Here is a 21,451-nt window from a genome sequence, read left to right on the forward strand (position 1 = left end):
AGTCGCAACTGTAGGCCATTTCTGATCTGGTTGAGAAAATGACATAAGCATGTGGAAAGCAGGATAACAGAGCTGCTGTAAATAACCAGCGCCAAGTACAAGCAGTGTCACACGGCAGCACGTGGGCCACCGTCCAGAGGGACAGATGCTCTCAGAGTCTGGGAAAGGCTCCCCTCCCTTCTCCCTGTGGTGACATTATGGGCCTTGGTACTTCTCCGCAGTGCCGCTGTGTAAACCTCCGAGCACTTGATTCTAAACCTGTCCTCATGTAGAAGTTCTTAGATCCCGCTGGTTTTATTATTATTTTTTTTTTCTGAGGTCCTCTTTAGACTTTTTCCACACTATTATGACATTGGATCATCAGAACTCTGCCTGGGATTCCAGGAAGACGTTGGTACGGGCACACTGAGGGATCAGTTTGTTTCCCTGACCCTGCTTGAAGACAACAGAGCGTTGGTTGAACCTTGATATCTGGCAGCAAGTGACTTAGGACCTTCAGGGACCAATTTAAATTTCCCAGGCCAGCACATACTAGGAAATACTTGCAAATAAACTTTATTGGGATATAATTTAGCAGGTTTCTGACGTGTACAGTTTGATAAATTTTGGCAAAGATACACAAGCATGAACTATCACTAGGATCAAGATAAAAAATTTTCATCCTGCCTTAAAATTCCTTCATGCCCTTTCCTTCTGATCCTTCTTTTACAGAAGCAATCACTACTCACATTTCTGTCACCATGCCTTGGTTTTGTCTTTTATTGAACCTCATATAAATGGAATCACACAGTATTGTGTGTTGTGTCTGATTCCTTTCACTTCATAAATACTGAAGGATCAAATGAGTGAATGAGGAATTAATAAATGAACCAGTTACCTGAGTCACAGCAGACTGCTCGCATAAGGATCCATTAAGCTGTTTGTCACACATTCTCAATGGGGGCAAAAACTGATTCTTGGTAAGGAAAAAATGATTGTACTGTTTTCATATATTAAGCACAGATATGCATACAGTACGTGTACAGATACATAGTCTTTCGGTGGTATTAAAGTTTCACAGTAAAGTGATTAGGAGAAGCTCCTTCAGCACAGTGGGGTGATGATGAAACTCTGCCCTAAGGGGTCAGGAAGCTCTGTCGTATGCGTGATGTGTGTGTCCCCCTCCATTTCCTCATCTGTAAAACTGACATAGATAATAGCAGTTCTGCTCCCTAAGGTTGAATAAGGGATTAAGTGAGATTGCATAGCTCTTAGTAGTGCTTGGCACTTCATAAGCCCTCACCTGTCAACAGCTTTTACAAAAGCCAACACTTGTAATAAAAGTAGACCCGGATAATTCTACCCTTTAACTTCATCAGCTGACCAGGGAGGATGTGGGCTGAGGTGTAGGGTGGTCACATTGCCTGGGTTAGTATTGCATATCTTCCACTTAGTAGCTTGGGCAAGTTGTTTTGCTTCTCTGTATCTGTTTACTTATCTCTAAGATGGGGATAATCTGATACAAGTTGTATCATCAGTTTGTGAGAATGAAATGGCATAGGACTTAAAAACACATAGTAAGTGCGTGATGATAATAATAAATTCATCTGCCATTATGTATCAGTTTCTTTTGGAACATCTTCTTGTACTTTCCACAATCATTTTTTTTAATTGTATTGCTGTATAGTTGTTTTACAATGTTGTGTTGGTTTCTGCTGTACAGCACAGTGAGTGAGCTATATGTATACATATATCGTCTTTTTTGGATTTCCTTCCCATTTAGGTCACCACAGAGCGTTGAGTAGAGTTCCCTGTGCTATACAGTACGTTATCCTTAGTTATCCATTTTACACATAGTAGTCGATAGGTGTCAGTCCCAGCCTCCCAGGTCATCCCACCCTGTCCCCTTTCCCCACTTGGTGTCCATGCATTTGTTCTGTACATCTGTGTCTCTATTTCTGCTTTGCAGATAGGTTCATCTGTATCATTTTTTCTAGATTCCACCTAAATACGTTAATATACAACATTTGTTGTTCTCTTTCTGACTTACTTCACCCTCTGACAGTCCCATTCATGTCTCTGCAGATGGCACAATCTTATTTTTTTCTTTCGATATTTTATGGCTGAGTAATATTCTACTGTATATGTGTACAGCATCTCCCTCATCCAGCCCTCCATCGATGGGCATATAGCTTGTTTCCATGTCCTGGCTATTGTGCATATAGTGTCACAATGAACACTGGGGTGCCTGTGTCTTTCTGACTCTCAGTCATGTTTTAAATTCTGTGCACCACTGCTTCTAGATGATTTCAGGCAATTATTCCCCAGATTATACCACTGCAAATACCTCTACTTAAGGAAGACATGTTTAGCTTATCCACGGGTTTGGGGATTTCAGCCTGTATCCTAAATATCGGTGAATAGTTTTTGGTATTTGAGAACTAGCCTGGGTGCTGATTTTAAAATCATTTGCAATTATGCTTTTTCCCTACTCTCTTTTTGTTCTGCAATGGTAGATTTATTCTTGACTATTCACTCTGCCAGTACTAACAAATGTACATCCCCTAATTACGTCTGTTTTTCCTTCATGCGTGTTTAGATGCAATGTAAGTATCCTGTGTTATTATTGACCGCTTTCTGTAAGGACGTAGTATGTCTTGTTGTACTTTGAGGCCCTCAGCAAATCAGGGATGCAGATGGAGGGAGAGGAGGAATTGTCATCCCTATTGATTAGCTGGAGGGACTGAGTCTGGGAGGTTAGTGGCCCAAAACCTATGGTGGAAACAGCCCGTCATGCTGTGTCTCTGGGACCGGAAGCCCCTCCTCCTCTAGGTCCACCGTTTTGCTTTTGCTCCTCCCTGACCGAGGAGTAGATGGATGAGGCCTGTGCCTCCAGCCGGCCCGGTGACCCTTGCTAAGGACACTCTCATTACAGCCAACAATAATGCCCTCTGCTTAGAGTTAAATTTATTTCCTACTTTACGGCTTTTCTTGGAAAATTCCGTGTTTAATTTAGATGTGTTTTCCAGATAGCCTATTGATTCCTTTTACTCTTGTGTAAACATTTCCAAATTTTCCACATTTCTCCTGTGTTTTTATGTCCTAAACGGATGCAGCACAGAATAGAAGAGAGCTTCTGAACAAGCTTGATGGGAGAGAGCTACCAGCCAGAAGCAGTTTGCAGGGGAGGGCTCTGTTGCTACCAAAATTTCAGCCCTGAAAACCCATTCCTGTACAGCATTCTAACCCACTCTCTTGTTAGTTGCTCAGTCGTGTCTGACTCTTTACGACCCCATGGACTGCAGCACATGAGGCTTCCTTGTCCTTCACCATCTCCCAGAGTTTGCTTAAATTCATGTCCATTGAGTCAGTGATGCTGTCTAACCATCTGATCCTCTGCTGCCCCCTTCTCCTTTTGTCTTCAGTCTTTCCCAGCATCAGGGTGTTTTCCAGTGAGTCAGCTCTTTGCATCAGGTGGCCAAAGTGTTGGGACTTCAGCTTCAGCATCAGTCCTTCCAATGAATATTCATGGTTGGTTTTCTCTAGGATGGACTGGTTTGATCCCCTTGCAGTCCAGGGTATGGCAACACCTTAAAGGTGTATCACCTTACAGGGTGTTGCCACACGTGTCTTGTTCTATGTCCTACCCAGCGGTCCTGTAAATTGATGGACATTTTGCTTAAATTTAAAGGAAATAGAAACTTCACATTTCTTCCGTAAATGAACATCCAGCACTGTTTATTGTAAGCTGAAGGTCTTCATAAGAATATATGTGCGTGCTAAGTCGCTTCAGTCATGTCTGACTTAGCACAACTTTTCTCTGTTCCTCTCAATGTGTGAACCTCATTAGCTCGCTAATTCAGATTTTGTTTTTCATTCTTTGACTTCCTGCATGGTGGGAAATTGCCCTGATCCTAGCCTTCATCTTCCTTACTCCCCAACAGTCCTCCAAACTTTGGTTCTCACTCTAAGTCAGGCCCTTTGGAATTCAAGGCAAAACCCATTTCTCTCTCAAGTACCTGGCTTTCCCAAGTCAGAAGCACTTTGCTTTCAGCCTGTTGTGTCTGCTGTGATTTAAAAACATCCATTAAGCTCTCTATAGCTGCCTTCTTTCTTCTGGGCTCTGTCTGCCCTTTCCATAAACACCATTGATTCAGTTGGTGGGATACAAGCCCCAGCCAATTAGAATTACCTAAGGAATGAAAATGTTTGTTTAAAGATACTTTCCAAGATTTATATGCTGTGACCCTCAGAAGGAATTGTGGATTTGGGTTTTTTTTTTCCTTTGGAGGTGTATTTGCTAGATTTTTCATTTTTTTCTGGTACACCACGTTGTCTGTCACCATGGGGCATTTTTTCTTCTCAAGTATTTTCAAGTTTATTCTCTCTCTTTTTTTTTTTTTTCCTTCAGAACGTACAGTAAAAAACTGAGGAGGAAATTTACCAATTTTCCTGGCAATGACTGATGATCTATTTGGCAAAAAACTGTGAGGAGGAGCATAATTGCTTCAATCAGAACTAATAGGTTGGGGATTTATCAAGTGGACACTATTGTCTAGTGACTCTAACCACCCCTGAGACTCATCACAGCGCCCTGCCCCTCACTGATGGCCACACATGTTGACTGAATAAATGATGCTGGACTTCCCTACCCCTCTTCCAGTTATCATTAAGTCTTTTGGGGAAAAAAAAACATCATTTTAAATAAATATTGTGCTTAGTTCTACTGTTTGCAGGCCAGTTAGAATTAATTCTAAGTCTACAGGCTTTTGGAATCTATTTGCAAGGTTCTATCAATGATAAAACATAGATGTTTCAACAAAAATAAAAGTGTGTTACGGAGAACATGACCAGGAATTCTCCAGCTTCCAGGGAAACGGCGCTTTTACTTGCGCAGGAAAGGGCGGGCAGGGTACAAGAAACTGTGTGATGCTGGCTTCCTCCCTCCAGCGCTTTCTCCATCACACATGCTTGAGGAGTAGTCCACACACTGGGTGAGGTTTGCAGTAAGGAAACAGACTGACTTTGTGCTGTGGACTTTAATGGGGCTGTTTTTAATGAAGGTACCACATCCTTCACTCTCATTTTGGGTTCATGCACAATCATGCAAATATGGGCTTGAATAAGTACATAGGTCAGAGTAAAGTCTTTTACTGTATCTTCTTGGGCTGTAATCTCCTCCTCTCAGATTTGCCAAGACTAACAAAATCAGTTGTCCATTTGCGTTTTCAGGGAAACTTCTAAAGTCACACACCTTAGCACAGTCCTTAGTGTAAAGTCACACACCTTAGCACAGTCCTTAGTGTGTTGTTCTTAAGTTTGGAATAGAAGAAGCATTTTGTTGTGTTTTCCATGGTGCCTCAAACACTAGGTGAAAAGTTAAGATTTGAGAACTTTGGCAAGAGTACAAGGGCAGGTGTTCTAGCCTGGGATCCCTTTTAGGAAACTTGAAGTTTGCCAGGTCTGAAGTCGTCTTGGTGAAAGCAGGCATTTATATTGTAGCATAAATGTGTCCATAAATTCTGCACAGGTCCTTGCCATATTGTTGTGGAAGTCCCAGGCTAGAGCTAAGGCAGCAACATAGCCAGTAATTAAGGGAACCTGCTGGTGGGAAATGGTCTTCAATGGTGCCCCTCACTCTGTGACCTCGTGACCTGTTCCATGGCTTCTAGGATTGGAGAAAGATGTGCCTAAAATGGGTCATAGTGTCTGCAGAGGAGGAAATTGCTGAGTGGTTAAGATCACAAGTTTTAGAGTCCACGTGCCTGGCTTCAAATTCCAGCTCTGCCTATTCACACAGAACAGAAATGAAATATTGGGATAATCTTACTATTTGCACGAATAGCAAACCATTTACATGGTAGGTGTCTCCACAAAGACAGACGTCTGTTTGATGACTTACAGAGTTAATTTCAGCTACTCCCTACTTTACCACCGTTTAGTATAAGGAACACTAGGTATTCTCATTAAATCTGTTGTCAAGTAGGGTGTGTTTCTTTTGCCTTCACTTCTATTTTCCCATTCATTATAGTTGGCCTTGCAATGAATCCAGCTTTAGTTTTTACACAACACGGGCTGAAACAACCCGATAAGATTGTTTTATCTGTGTTTGATGAGAAGAATTACCGTTCAGCAGAGAGAAAATCTCATTTCGCCTATGCTGCCCTTGGATTCGTTTTTCTGGTTGTTCTCTTGCTTGTTCTGTTCTCCTCACATCTGCTAGGAGTCCCGCTCTTCCTTGACTCAACCTCAGCACACAGAATGTTGTTTCTCATCTGTATAGTGATTCTGTGCAGAGATACGTTCATAGTGCAGTGATTCTCGGGCCCGTTCTGAACAAACTGGGACGAGTTCTCTCCTGTGTACACCTAGTCTTTGTCTTAAGCCTGGCAGTCATTCCAAACAGTCTTGCTGGGGGATTAGTCTGTGTGCCTCAGTTTCCTTATCCATAGAACAAGGCTAATAATTACACCTGCTATCAAGATTGTCATTAGGATAAATTTCGTAAACGTGTAAAAGTTCAGAGACCAAATTCTGGCCCTATTAATGTTCCCGCTTTTATTCTCATTGTTACTATTACTCTACTATTTTTACGTAATCTGTTTCTGACTACCAGCTACCATGTGTGTTAGTTCCAGCTGTTCTAACAGAATACTGTAGACTGAATGAATTCAACAACGAACGCTGATTTCAGCTGATTTCTCATGCTGAAGTCCAAAATCAGGGAGCCAGTATGATCAAGTTCTGGTGAAGGCACTCTTCCTGGTTTTATAGATAGACAGACAATCGTCTGCACGTGGTAGAGAGAACTCTCTTCCTTTCCTTTTCGGGACACCAATACCATCATGGCGCATGGGGTGTTCCATCCTTATGGCCTGTTTTTGTCCCAAAGACCCCACCTCCTAATACCATCCCAGTGGGGTCTTGGGTTTCACTCTGTGAGTTTGGGGAGCATGCAGACATGGAATTCGTAACACCTTGTATCTTGGGGAACTTGTTGCTTTGGCAGCTGAGCTGTTCCTTTTTCCTGCTGGGAGAGGAAAGGAAGTGGGGAGTTTTCTGTTTGCCTCCTGTATACCCCCTCCCCCCAATCCAAAGTGTAACAGACTCTTTCTAGGCTTAAAAGACAGAGTCTGTGTTACAAGGAAATACGGTTCAGTACATATATTCAGCACTACTGACTTTATTATATGCCATCTATGTGTCAGAAAAATCATTAGCAAGATCCTCACCCAGTTTTATGTGGAGACACATTGCATAAGAATGGTTGCTTAATAACCATAGTTTCCTGAAGCATACAACTTGGCCCGACTTCAGAAAAGAACATTCTTTAATGTTATGTTACATTTCCTAGCAGAAAATTAGAAAGAATACTGAGAAAAATCTAGTTCGAATGGATAGGACTTAATGAGAACCTGATTTTTTTTTCTTTAACACATTAGTTTTATAATCTAGCAGTAGAGTAAGTCAATACTGGATATATTAAACAAAGTGTTTTTCTTTTAAGATATTCTGGAGTGTGTACAATAATATTCCTCCTGTGACTAGCCTGCCTTTGAGATGCAGTTATCATTTAATGAGAGGAGAGAGGCGACCACTCTGGTAAGTGTCTTCTGTATAATTCGCAGTTATGGTGGGAGGGAAATGATTGTGAACTTAATAAAATGTTTAACTTCATGCCAAATTGGAATGCCACAGTAATTTTCTCCTAGTGATGCTGCCATGATTTAATTTTGAAATAGGCCCTGCCCGCCATCCCTTTCTCCTTGTGCCCCAGGATGATGAGCAGGTGTCTCAGCATCTGCCCATGGAGGACCCTGCCGTGGCCTCTCCATAAGTAGGTCCTGAGTAGCTCACTGAAGGGCCCATGTGGGTCTTTGTTTGGGGGCGTAGCATCATTTGGGTTTCTTCTTTCACTTGTTCAGCAATGACCCGGACAGTACAATGAAAAAGCTTATAGGCTTAGGGAAGGTGAGGGAACAGATGTGGTGCCCAGGAACCGAGCATGAACAGAGAGCACATCCCCTCAGACATACCTCACACGGACCACATAGAAAGTGTATGATACTGATCACGGCCCACAGTCAAGGGGAAGCTGTCTTTCTTCTTTAATGGCTGGGGTGGTGTTGAGGGTGGGGAAGAGTAAGCCACTTTGCCTCAGCTGGAATCCCAGGTAATAGTGAATCCTTGTATCATGTTCCTTGACTCTTCTAAGTCATTTACTCATTAATAGAAGGGAAATGTATCTTAACTCTTTGATAGTAAATGACAGAAACCTAAACTGAGCCAAAAATGGAATCTTTTGGCCTCTGTAACTAGATAGTCTACTGATGGGGCTAATTTCAGGCAGATCTGGGTGCTCAATTGTTAGTGGGACTCGACCCTCTGTAGCAGATTCGCTTTGCCTTCCTCTGCCTTGGTTTCATTTTCAGGCAGGTTCTCCCGTTTAGGTGACAAAATGGCTTTCCTAGGCGCCAGTCTTTCACCCTGCAAGTTTGTCAATGTCAGCACTCACCAGCCCCAGTAAAATGCCAGGGCAGGCTCTCTCTGGCCCTATGTGGGTCATCTTACCATCCCTGGCCAACCACAAAGACTAGGAGGAGACAAAATTCTCACGGGCAGACCTGGGTCATGGGCCCATCTTTAAAGCTAGCGTGTGAAACCAGCCATATCAGAAAGTGTCTGACGTAAGAGTAGAGGACAGGAAGCTATTTAAAGGGAGATTGGGGTGCTCTTGCCAGAAGGGGGAGCAGTTACTACAGTGGGAAGCAGCAGATACCGTACACAGGAGCTGAGTCTCCCATTAGACTTGTGACACAGGGCTGAAAGGCCAGTCAGAGCACGCGATGTCAAGAACATGACATGGAGATGGAAAAGCCCTCACCCCTGTTAGGCACTTGCAGTCTCTCCCAGATACTCTGGGGAGCCTCTCTGCACCCTTCCTTGAGGATGATCATCTTCCTTGCCCTTTTGGCCACTGAATCCCACTCCCCTCTCCATCTCCATTGCCTCCCTTTTTCTTTCATCCGCTTCTGTTTCCAGTAAAACAGACAGGGGTGGGGAAGTTCATTGCGGGATGCTCCCTTGTCTTTTGTTTTTAATGTCATCCATTGTTAAACTAGATGTATGCAGGGCCACTTCATCCAGGAGTATAACTTTGAATGCTGGTTTTTGATCCAGGGAAGAAGAGAGTAATGCTAAGGGTGGCGTGTGGAAGATGAAAGTCCCCAAGGACAGCACGGTAGGTTTGTTCTGATCCTTTTCCATAAGCTGAAGTTGTTGATTGCATGTGATGAACCTATTGTATTTTTCATACAGTCCACCTAGTAGACTCAGAACAGGACTGGGAGTGAGAAATTCAATTCTGAACTTGGTGGTTTTCTTTTTTTTTTTTTTAACTGTATTTTCCATTGGGGTATAGATGATTAATAGGCTTCCCAGGTGGTGCTAGGTGGTAAAGAACCCACCTGCCAATGCAGGAGACATAGGAGACTCGGGTTCAATCCCTGGGTCGGGAAGATCCCCTGGAGGAGGGCATGGCAACCCACTCCAGTATTCTTGCCTGAAGAATGCCATGGACAGAGGAGCCTGGCAGGCTACAGTCCACAGGGTTGCGAAGAGTCAGACACAACTTGAAGCAATTTAGCAGCAGCAGCAGCAGCATAGCTGATTAACAGTGTGTGATAGTTTCAGGTGGACAGTGAAGGGACTCAGCCTTACATATACATGTATCCATTCTTCCCCAGACTCCCCTCCCTTCCAGGCTGCCGTGTAACATTGAGTGGAGTTCCACGTGCTATACAGTAGGTCCTTGTTGGTTATCCCTTTGAAATATAGCAGTTTGTACATGTCCATCCCAAACTCCAATCTTGGTGCTTTTCTATCTTAAACACTGTCACCTTGAAAATACACTGTGAGTCTCTGTAGAAATGGAGTAATAGTATGACTGTATCATAGAGTCTGAACAGCTCCATACCTGTGAACTTTACCAAAAAAGCTAATTATGGTCGTGTTGCCCTCCCCAGCCATAGCCAACATGTGGAAGTAGGTTTACATAGTGAAAAGCATGACCCTTCCCAGCAAAGGCTCATCCCTTCCCCACTGTAACGAGCAACACTCCTGAGAGTGATCCCGGCTTGGAGGGTCTGGACGCATGGGAGGGGTTGCATCTCAGCATTCTTTAGGGTTTGATGCAGGGCTGTGCTGAGTCTCTCTCTGGGGCTAATGAGAACCTGGTCTGTGGCATGGGCTGCCAGGGCACTGATCGGCCGTGGTCATGCCTCAGAAGCCTGGGTTTCCTAAGAGTGGGCTCTACTTCATTATACTCACTGAAAAGAACATTCAAATCTGCTCTGAAGCCTTGGGAAACCGAAAGCTTCTTTGAAAATGGATGTGAGGACTGACAGTCTCACCTTTTCATGGTTTCTTTCATATGGATAGGTGCAAAGAATGGAAACATCTCTAGGGACCTATAGGCTTGACCAGGCATTGCTGAAGCTGAAACTTCAGTACTTTGGCCACCGGATGGAAAGAACTGACTCATTGGAAAAGACCCTGATGCTGGGAAAGATTGAAGGCAGGAGGAGAAGGGGATGACAGAGGATGAAATGGTTGGATGGCATCACTGACTCTATGAGTTTGAGCCAGCTCCAGGAGTTGGTGATGGACAGGGAACCCTGGCGTGCTGCAGTCCACCCCTCTTTGTGGGGTCACAAAGAGTTGGACACAACAGTAACTGAGCTGAACGGAAAGATATGACCCAGTTTGTTTCTTTTTTTTTTTTTTACTTTCTTTTGATTTATTGTTAATAACCAGTTGAAAAGTATATAGCTCCCTTGCTAAGACTAGCAAGGGGGGCACTCTCCATCCCCCTTCTGGTGTCTATGTCAGAAACTTTCTCTGACCCTTTTTATACTTTATTTATTTTTTTTTAAATTTTATTTTTAAACTTTACAATATTGTATTAGTTTTGCCAAATATCAAAATGAATCCGCCACAGGTATATCTGTATTCCCCATCCTGAACCCTCCTCCCTCCTCCCTCCCCATATCCTCCCTCTGGGTCATCCCAGTGCACCAGCCCCAAGCATCCAGTATCGTGCATCGAACCTGGACTGGCAACTCATTTCATACATGATATTATACATGTTTCAGTGCTATTCTCCCAAATCTCCCCACCCTCCCCCTCTCCCACAGAGTCCATAAGACTGATCTATACATCAGTGTCTCTTTTGCTGTCTCATACACAGGGTTATTGTTACCATCTTTCTAAATTCCATATATATGTGTTAGTATACTGTATTGGTGTTTTTCTTTCTGGCTTACTTCACTCTGTATAATAGGCTCCAGTTTCATCCATCTCATTAGAACTGATTCAAACCCAGTTTGTTTCTTAAAAATGCAAAGTATCTTTAAGGTGCCTAGCTATAAAATTTGGTTGTTATTTGATGTATAGGATTTACAAAAATGTCAGGGGAGGGACTTCCCTGGTGGCCCAGTGGCTAAGACTCTTTGCTCCCAATGCAGGGGTGCTTGGGTTCGATCCTTGATCGGGGAACTAAATCCCACATGCTGTCATTTTGAATTTCAGTGAAAACAGGTTTTCCTTGTCACGTTCTTTTTTTACTCACAGTAGATATTGAACTCCAGTGGAAACGATCATGATGGGTGAAAAGTAGCTGAAAGATGTTTGTTCTCCCTCCTGGTCAGCTCGCTCAAGCACATTCAATCAGAAATAATAACACCTTCATGACTGTAGAAATGTCCTCATCCCAAGCTACTCAGCCCTCTCTTCTTCGCTGACCAGCAGGAGTCTGGTGGGCTGGCCTTGTCTGCATTCACTATGGGACAGGGAATGTTCCCTTCCCATAACTTCCTCTCAACACACTCACCTTCGCCCCTGATAGCGTAAGAGACTGCAGACAGGACAGAGAGGAAACGGAAAGGGAGGGCTTGTAGGTGGGAGACAGGTAGACCAGGGTCTAGGAAAGAGAAAAGAAAACCCTCTTTGAGAGGGAAAAGTCATTACTGTTCACTGCTGTTGGTTAAAAATTCAGTGAGGCTGCTTTCAGCTCATTAGAACATGATGACACACACTTAGGATAGTTAATATATACTGGGCAGCTGGTACAGAGCACACACGCAGCTATTTATGGAACAGATCTTAAATCTCCAGTCCTGTTGTTGCAGTCACAGTACTGAACCCGTCAAAGGCATATGTTGACTAATTTCATGGTCACAGCAACCCTGGGAGGTCGGTCCTATTATTACTCCCTGTTCACCAAAAGGAAACTGATGCTCAGAGAGGCTGATAGCCAGCCTGGGGCATAGGTGCTCAGCCGGCTGTCATGTTTCAAACTCAGTTCTGACAAGAGTTCAGGGCACATGCGCCATGACGAGGAAGAGATATGGGATGAAGAGCTTTTTGAGGAGAAACTGGAAGAACTTGGAGGCTTCCAGTTACCTGTGTGTGGACACTGGCTGTTGATGGATGGTGTCAGTGTATCTTGAGTAGGAGAGGCTCAGTTTTTCTCATTGGGAAGGAGCAGACCAAAAAGTGAAACTTAAAAGTGAAAGTGTTAGTTGCTCAGTTGTGTCCGACTCTTTGCGACCCCACAGACTGTAGCCCGTCAAGGCTCCTCTCTCTATCCATGGAATTCTCCAGGCAAGAATACTAGAGTGAGTTGCCATTCTCTTCTCCAGGGGATCTTCCTGACCCAGAAATCAAACCTAGGTCTTCCACATTGCAGGCAGACTTTTTACCACCTGCACTAATTCTTTGAGGGCAATGCATATCTGCACACACACACGCAATACACACAGTTTAGTTATTTAGCAGAAACAGAATGCCTTCAAGTGAATAGAAATCTGCAAGTCTCTGGCTGTCAATAAACCAGAAATTTCCTTAAGTGTTCTTCACTTGTGTAATCTTGGAAGTGCCTTATAAACTTCAAGAAAAACAGAAAAGGGTTTTTGAGGAGGATTTTACTAATAGCATTCACTTAGAACCAGCTGATACATTTTGAATCAGTGAGAGATAAAGAGATTGGAAGATCCTAGGCCATTTGAACACATTTTTCCCACATTCTTCTCAAAGTCATCCCAGGTGGCACCCAAGATTAGCTTTGCCTCGTTAAACATACAGTTTCGTGGACACAGAGTTTGTGACTTGGGATCCCTTGTATCTTTCTGTGCAAAGTGATGTGTAAAACAGTATGATCTGTGCCACCACGTGAGTGTTCACACCCATGGTTCAGCCACATCTTTGAGCCCGCAATACAGGCTTGGGTAGGGTGTGACAGCTGAAAGAAAAAGTGACCTGTGTAGCTCCTGAAGATAATTGTTTAAAAACGTGTATGTGTTTCTCTTCTTTGGTTCTGGCGTGTTTTTTATTCTCTTCCCACACCAGTCCACAGTTTGGAAAGAGTTGCTGTTAGCGACTATCGGGGAACAGTTCACAGACTGTGCCGCCGCAGGTAACAGTGCTCTTATCATCCCTGCTTGGTCATCCCTGCTTGCGTGCGCTTGGCTTGTGCTTGTTCCCTGCTGACGTTTGTTTCCTTGTGTTTGGCTTTTGCATATCTCAGGGTCGTTTATTTTGTCACTGTGACGTTTACTTAGCTTTTTTCCATGTGATCATGGCATTTCAATGTTATATGTGTAGGTACGTATGTATATTTACATATTTGTATATTATGTGCATATACATATGTGTGTATGCTTATATATGTATGTATTTTTTTCACATATAGCTTGTCTTCATAGTATCCATGACCATCTGTCTAAGATAAATAGGCAGAAAAAAAGGGAAAAAAATTTTCTTAAATCAAAGTATGATTGGCATACAGCACTGTATTTGTCCCAGGAGAAAATGAAATTTGACATTGACTCCTAACACAATTGGTAGTAGGTTTCCTTTATCCATTCCAACCCTTCCAGAAGAGGCAGGTACGTTTGTTGTCTACTGAAGTTTGTAGTTAAGTTGGCACAATCCTTTCTGTCTCTCTCAATCCCTCGCCCTTGCTGTCTGTTCTTCTCTTCATTCCTCTACTCAGAATGAGCCACGAAGGGGAGGTGGGGCTGAATCACCATTAGTGCCTATGATCCCACAGCTGAGGCTAAAATGTCGTCTTCAGGACTTGACAGACCATTTTCAAATACTGAGTGAGTTTCTGAGAGCCCTGTGAATACATTTCTGTTTTACATTTTTAAATCAAAGTATAGTTGATGTACAAAATGCGTAAGTTAACGTGTGCCCAACAAAGTCACAGAGTCACAGTTTCCTGAGGTTATATTCTCCCTCTATAGTCATTACAAAAGACTGACTATTCCCCAAGCTGCACAACAGCCCTGCAGCCTATTTTTTACCTCATAGTTTGTGCCGCTCAATTCCTTTCCCCCTTTTTATTTTGCTTTGTTTTTTTTGTCATGAAACCACTCAAAGAGGAAAATTGAATTGCTAGTTTACAAATCTGTTTTCTTCTTAGGTAGTTCTTTCTGAATGCTTCTGAGAGGTAACATTTAGAATAACATTTTACCTGTTCAGCTTTCAGTTACAGTTTCTTTTTAAGCTAATTGATATTGATTGATCTGCCCTCAGACTTCTTAAATGGTGCTGCCTTTGGGAACCCTCCTAGGCTAACCAGTTCCACGCAGGTTCCAGGTTTACCTCACTGACTGTCTCGTCATTTCACTTTTGTTGTCCTTAATTGTTACACTTCTTTTTATTCACTGAAGACAGAACCTGGGTTAAGAGGAACCTGTCCTAAAAGTACAGGTCCCTTCTGTTTTAATAGGGGGTAGTTAGCAGCTTTACAATATGTAGCCAAAAAACTGTGTCTTTGTTGTAATTATAAACACATACATTCCTGGGAGAGGAATTTTTCTGTGTGAATTATTCCCATTTCCAGAATCAGGGAAAATAGTCTAAGTAGTAATAAATAGCCAGGATTGAGCAAAGGAGATGTATTGTTCTGTGGCTGACATCGGAACGAGAGCACTGTTAGCTATTAACCACTGGCTCCTCATTAACCCGCCTCCACCACTGCAGCAGGGCAGCTCGTGTCTCCGGGCCTCACTTCGCTCATCTGCATACAGTACCTCTCGCGTCGCGCTGCCAGTATCCTAGAATCGTCAGGGCCCCCGATGCTTGATGCTACTTGTGCATATTCCATACTGGCCGATGGATCTTCTTTTGCATACAGGCTGCAGCCTTCTTGTCATGCCCTTCTTAAAGTGCTGTGCCAGGAGGCTACACCAAGGGACCAAAAACCAGGCCACACTGAAACACTGGCAGTTCAGCCTTTCCAGCACCAATCCGTTCAGCACCCTTTGGTGTACCAATGGTGTAGAAATGGGCAAAACCAAAAGACGAGAAAATGCTGATCTTCTCCTGGCTGAGCTTCGTGACGATTCTTGACCGTGGTCAATATGGAAGCTTTCCTCTTTGCTTGTTGATTTTAAGTTCACATAAAATTTAACATTGAGTTCTAGCAAATATACTTTGAAGGTAAAAGGAAAAATAAGAAACTTGTACATAAGACACTTTTCTTGATTGGCTAATGAGTTTCCATGGATGGCCATGATCAGGTACTGTTTACTTTGGGGGGGAATTTTTGTTGAATTGTGACATGTACACAGAGAAGGACACAGACTATACTGTGTGTAGTTTGATAAACATTCCCAAAGTAAACAAATCCCCATAACTGGCATCCACGTCAAGGAACAGAACGTCCATAGCCCTTGAGAATCTCGCCACACCCTGCCTCCCCGAAAGGTGGCCACCAGCCTGACTTCTGACACCTCCCACTGTTTTTGCCTGCTTTCACACATTTCTATACAGGGAATTATTTAGTATCACATCACACATATTTAGCCCAGAGTGAAATTTATTTTAAAAGGAGAGGGAAAGAGGGAATGAAGGCAAGACGGGAAGGACGGAGAAAAGAAAACAATTATTTTGCTGAAGATGAACCCCTCTAGTAATTGGACACGCCCTCATTTATAGTGTATCTAAGTGCTGGAACCTTTTAATCCTCAGAAGACACACAGAAAAACTGACAATGTAAATATTGAGGTGCACAGCCTTACCATAAACAAAGACACTTAGGCAAAATGTATTAACTGCAGCACAGTTTCATAACTTTGATAATGCTCATCATTCACTTCTAACTCATTGATGCTGAGTGTGCAGGGGCAGAGGGGTGACCCTGTTTCAGTAATGTGCAGCCAACACGTAAATCTGGAGTCAACAGTCTTTACTCCTGTCATTTTGCTGCAAATTACTACATATAGAGTGGCTCCTTAGGACAGTACATAACCTTACTTATCCAGCCACCAATTCTCAAATACCTACAGAATAGCCCCAAATCTGTAATTCAGTCTTAAAAAAAAAGACCTACATTAATCAAAGTAGATAGATACTTTCCTGCCCATTCACTGAAGTGCTGTAATAACAGAGCTACACTTAGGCGATATTTGCTCTTACTTTATACACAGTGCTAACAGATGGTCATTGATTCTCTAGCCCACAGTTAAAATGCCCAGACCAGAATGGGGTATGGCTAGGGAGAAGCAGGAGAGAGCTGGGAGGATTAACAGGACAGGAGAGACAAGCAAACCACAGAAAGCAGAATGAGCAACTCAGAACACACAGTCTGGGTCCAGTTAGTGTTGGGGCCCAGAGTGCTAGCCACCCCAAGATCTCTGAATGGTTGGCAGGAAGTCAGGAGAAATACTTGCTGTTCTTAACAAGGACAAGCAAGCATCGAGGAACAGTTCATGTGAGTTCACTTGGCTTTCAGAGAGCCGAACATTATGCAACTTGTTTTAGAAAAAGTCTCATCAAAACAGAGTTCCAAATAGTCCAAGGCTTCGGTAACATGTTAAAAAGGGCAAATTACTTATCTGGAAAATTTGTTTGGCTGGGACACTCTGTTTATCTAAGTCCCTGGATAAATGTGATGGGACCGCTACAGCTTTAGCTCACTAAGTTGCTTTTGTCCAATGATTTTCCCTTAGTATTTATCACGAGTTCTCTCATGCCACTTTCTTTTGTTCATCTTCATAACCTACCAATAAAATGATAAAGGTTAAAAAGCCAACTCTGGAAGACTTGAAATGATCACTCATTTCTATTTTTCCCCTGCCTTCCCTTCAGATGATGAAGTAATAGGAGTTAGTGTCAGCGTCCGGGACCGAGAAGATGTCGTCCAAGTCTGGAATGTAAATGCCGCATTAGTCGGTGAAGCCACCGTTTTAGAAAAGATCTATGAACTCCTGCCCCACATATCTTTTAAAGCAGTATTTTATAAACGTAAGTGCTTCATTTCCAGTTACTACTTTCTAGCTTATTCTTTGATACTTTTAAAGACAGAAACTGTGTTGCCAAAGAGGTGAAGGGAGAGTCACTTGAAATTCTATGATCCACTAAATAATTCAATAAAATACATTTATGGGTCTAAAAAAACAGTTTAGCCTTAGAAATTAAAATGAGATTTTGTCATCTAAACACATGTATCATAAAAAAAGAGATACATTATTGTTTTTGTTATTTCAAAAATTTAAACCTAATCTCAGTCTTGTCATTCTTAGAAGAAATTGCCTTCTATTTGAAGCAACAATAACAAAAAAGTTATTATATGAGCTGGCAGGTAGATTTTCAATCATCCCTTCATAAACAGGGATTTATAATGTGTAACATCTGTATTTGTGGAGGAACTCATTCTGAGCACAGGCATGATTGAACGTTCTACTGAAATGCTAATACGTCCTCATTACAGATGACTGTGACACAGAAGAGAATGCACGCATAGTGGTGAAATGTTAACAGTATGAATAGGTGTGTGGACCCATTGTTTCCATCATGATTCATGTTCATTGCTTTTGTGTGCTCTTTAGAAAAAGTCATCTTTTTCATAATGAAAACAGCTTAGTGCTATTAAACCAATGTTTAGTAGATCAAACTGCAGGTTACAGTTTTAACAGTGAGTTAGAGGAAAGGATTGACAGCCCTGCAGACATATGATGAATTTCCTGTTTTCCCAAACTATTCCAAGAGTCAGTAACCCAATTTTTTTCAACCATGGTGTTTCATTGAATCTAAGGTGCCTTTGATGATAAATATTCTTTTAGTATTACTAAGAAAGAAAAATAAAAGGCTCCTAATTTAACTGTGACATGGTCTTAATTCCAGGGGTCTTCAAATGTGCAATGGGGAGGTGGGGGGGGAAGTGCATCTTAGAATGAATGAAATACACTCCATGGCCATTTTACTTTTCCCAACCCCTTATCAAAAAGAAGAAGAAAAAAAATCAAAATTTATTTTGTCAGTGTCTTACTATGGGATGAATCTAAGGCCTCCCTCTTAGGAATCATATAATGGCAAGCCATTTAGGTTGTAAGCTATGGGACAGATCTGCTGCTGCAGATATCCAGAAGGTGTTTAGCTTCTGAATTTTAAATGGAAGTTTATATAGAAGAGATAGAAGATGGCACTACACAAGTTGCTTAACTGATTGTGCAGCATGGAAATCACATGTTTGTAGATGCAATTTGGATTTCTTTAGTTCAGTTTAGTCACTCAGTCATGCCCGACTCTTTGCGACCCCATGGACTACATCACACCAGGATTCCTTAGGGGATGTTGGATTCCTCAGAGGACATTCATTGTATTTTCAACCCAGACATTAATTGAAAGGTCACCAAAGGGTCTTTTTTTTCTACTCCCTGAGACTAACTCCAGCAGAAACTCTCCGAAAGGAAGTGTTTCACTGCCGTTTATGAATGGAGCAAGTGCGAGCTTTACCGCCTTAGACCCAGCTCCCCTTATCACTTCAAAGAAGAGGAAAGTGATTTGGAATTGTGAAGTCAGGCACTCTGGATTTTCATCCCATTTCAACACCGTGACCTCAAGCAAGTCACATTCTCTCATCCTTTCACTTTCCCTTCTTAATATTGAGGAGGTTGGTCTTAAATGATCTCCAAGGTCCCTTCTGCTTCAAAATTCTATGATTAAATTTCTAGCTAACCTGCTGTCAGGTAGCAGCAGACTCAATGTGATAGAAGTGTTTAGGCCACAGAGGTAATTCGGCCATCAGCGGTTAGGCAAGTTTTTAGGGCAGTGGCAATAGCCAGGTAAGACAGTGCAAGGGTGAGTCATCGCTTCTCTGTTGCAATGACTGGGGAGCAGGGGGAGAAAAAGGCCAAACAGAGAAGGGGACGTGCAGCTCCCCGAACTGACTCTCTAAGTGTAGACACCATTGTGAAATTCGTGACTTAGGCTATGGGTCTTAGTAGAAATGCATATTTTAATAGTATAAATTATCATTCAAAAATTCAAAAATTATTCAAATTGGGATTGGAAAAAACAAGCAGTTCTCTTTATTTATATGAAGCAGGCAGTCCTTTACTCAGTAGAGTTATACACCATCCACTGCAGAATTGATTTGGAAAAAAGAAGTTTGGGCAGAAATGTTCTTCATAGCTGGGTGAAGAACAATGATCCGGTGAGCCAGATCACAAACAGCCAACTCCACGCCTTTCCTCTGTCTTGTTAAAGTAGGATCCTGGTGTTAGTATTCAGGAGCCACTTGAAGTGGTAGATTTTCTGTGAACAAAGAAACCTAATGAATTTGGGCCAGGCCTCCAGCCGGGTGGCTGAGAATCAGGCTGTTGATAAAAGTTCTCTGTGCATTGGATACAGATTGGTCATTTGACTAAGAAACTGAAATGAAGAGAGACCTCCTCCCCCGCCACCCCCCAAATTCTGTTAGGTTCTTCAGAGCAGCTGAATGACAAATGTCTTCTGATGCGAGAATTGTTTAGAGCCAAGGTTGGCAAACTGCACTGTCAAACCAAATCTGCCACCTTCCCACCTGTTTTTGTATGGGCTGCAGCTGAGAATGGCTTTCACATTTTTCACTGCTTGGAAAAAAAATCAAAAGAAGAACTACATTTTGTAACATATGAACGTTCTATGAAATCCACATTTCATATACATATGTATATGTATATACAAAGCGTATTGGCACCTAGCAGTGCCCATTTGCGTACATATCATCTGTGGCTGCTTTCATGTTACGAGGGCAGAGTTAATAGTTGAGACAGAGACCCTGTGACCCACAGAACCTAAGATGTGTATTCTCTGCCCTCTTTGAGAAAGAAGTTTGCTGATTCCTGGCTTTGAGCTTTTCTATATTTCCTTTCAGCCAAAGCTCACCTAAAGCCTGCAGAACTTTCTCTGTTTCTCAGAATGCGCCCCCCCCCCGCCATTCTGAATGTTCTGTTCTGTCTCCATAACCCATCGGAATTGCACTGTCTCATCGGTGACTGCCCCAAGCTGTCCCTCACACTTAGGAGTAATAAAAATCTGCAGACAGTCCCTTTCTCCTGACTTAATCATTTGGTGCCCAGCGTCGCTAAGAGACCTGTGGCTTCCCACCTTGATCCAGCAATAACAATATATTTTATTGCAGAGCAAGCCATGTTTTCTTTAATGTCTATCCTTAAAGTCTTTTTTAAAAAGAGTAAAAAAAAGCATAAAAAGTGAAATATTTCTAAAGTTCTGCATATGAGAAATGTTCAGTTACGTCGGTTCAGATTCCTGGATGCTCATAGGAATTGGGCCAACCTGAGGTAGCTCTCAGAGCTATAAAGGGTGCCTCTCCCAGTGCTGCATCCAAGTGAAGACCGGGTTTAGGTGGACAACCAGGACAATCCTGAAGGGAAAATGATCCTATTCCCTGCCAAACCCTGACCCCACACTAGTCTGAAGAATCTAGTTTATCTGAAAAATACAGACTTAGGAGAGGTAAAATGGGCCAGCCCATGTCTGCCTTCCCAGGACTCCCTTCCGAGCAGGGAAGAGTTACGGGGACAAAGCATGGGGAATCCTGAGTGGCCCTTGGCTGTGTTCGACCTGTCATAGTAACTTTTCCTCTTGAGAGAAGAGGATCCACCCTCGCTTCATGATAATGGTTGAACCAGGTTTGGGGAATAGAATTTTAAACTTGGCCTTTTGCCTTGGAGGACATAGTCTATATTTCACAGGCCTCCTAGTTCCCACTTCTAGTTTATAAAAATGTAAGTCTTTGGAAAATATTGTTGGTCACATCATTTTTTATTCTAGAGTTCCTATTTGTAATTAGTCATTTTGCAAGCCAGACCCGTAGGGCTGGGGGGAAAAAAAAAAGGAAAAAACAAAAACCATGACTGGGAAAAATAAAAGACCCATCCGTTTACTCAAACTTCATTCCCCCACAGAGAGTGTTTAGAGGTGGGGGAGGACCTGCGAGAATTGCTACCCCCTTGTGTTGTTCTCTGTTTTGTTTCACTTTTTGTTTGGTTTGGTTTTTCAAGATAGGTTTGTGAATGGCCCTGTCTGGGTTCTGTGAGGCACCCCCCAGCCCCAGCCCAGCATCCTACGGGGGCCCAGTTTTCCCTGCAGCGTTTGCTCAGAGCCCGGCATATCCTCC

General features: G+C 42.7%; 1 protein-coding gene across 3 annotated transcripts in view; it reads left to right on the forward strand.

Annotated features, from left to right (window-relative positions):
* EIF4E3 (eukaryotic translation initiation factor 4E family member 3) overlaps positions 1-21,451 on the forward strand; it is a 115,017-nt gene that overhangs the window by 16,646 nt on the left and 76,920 nt on the right. For 2 of the 3 annotated variants that reach the window (XM_059879871.1, NM_001102306.1), the window contains 4 exon segments: positions 7,487-7,581; positions 9,160-9,220; positions 13,387-13,453; positions 17,137-17,292. In XM_059879871.1, the coding sequence (XP_059735854.1) occupies positions 7,487-7,581; positions 9,160-9,220; positions 13,387-13,453; positions 17,137-17,292 (379 nt within the window). 3 annotated transcript variants of the gene reach the window in all.

The sequence above is a fragment of the Bos taurus genome, chromosome 22, assembly GCF_002263795.3.
Source record: "Bos taurus isolate L1 Dominette 01449 registration number 42190680 breed Hereford chromosome 22, ARS-UCD2.0, whole genome shotgun sequence".
Lineage (NCBI taxonomy): Eukaryota > Metazoa > Chordata > Mammalia > Artiodactyla > Bovidae > Bos > Bos taurus.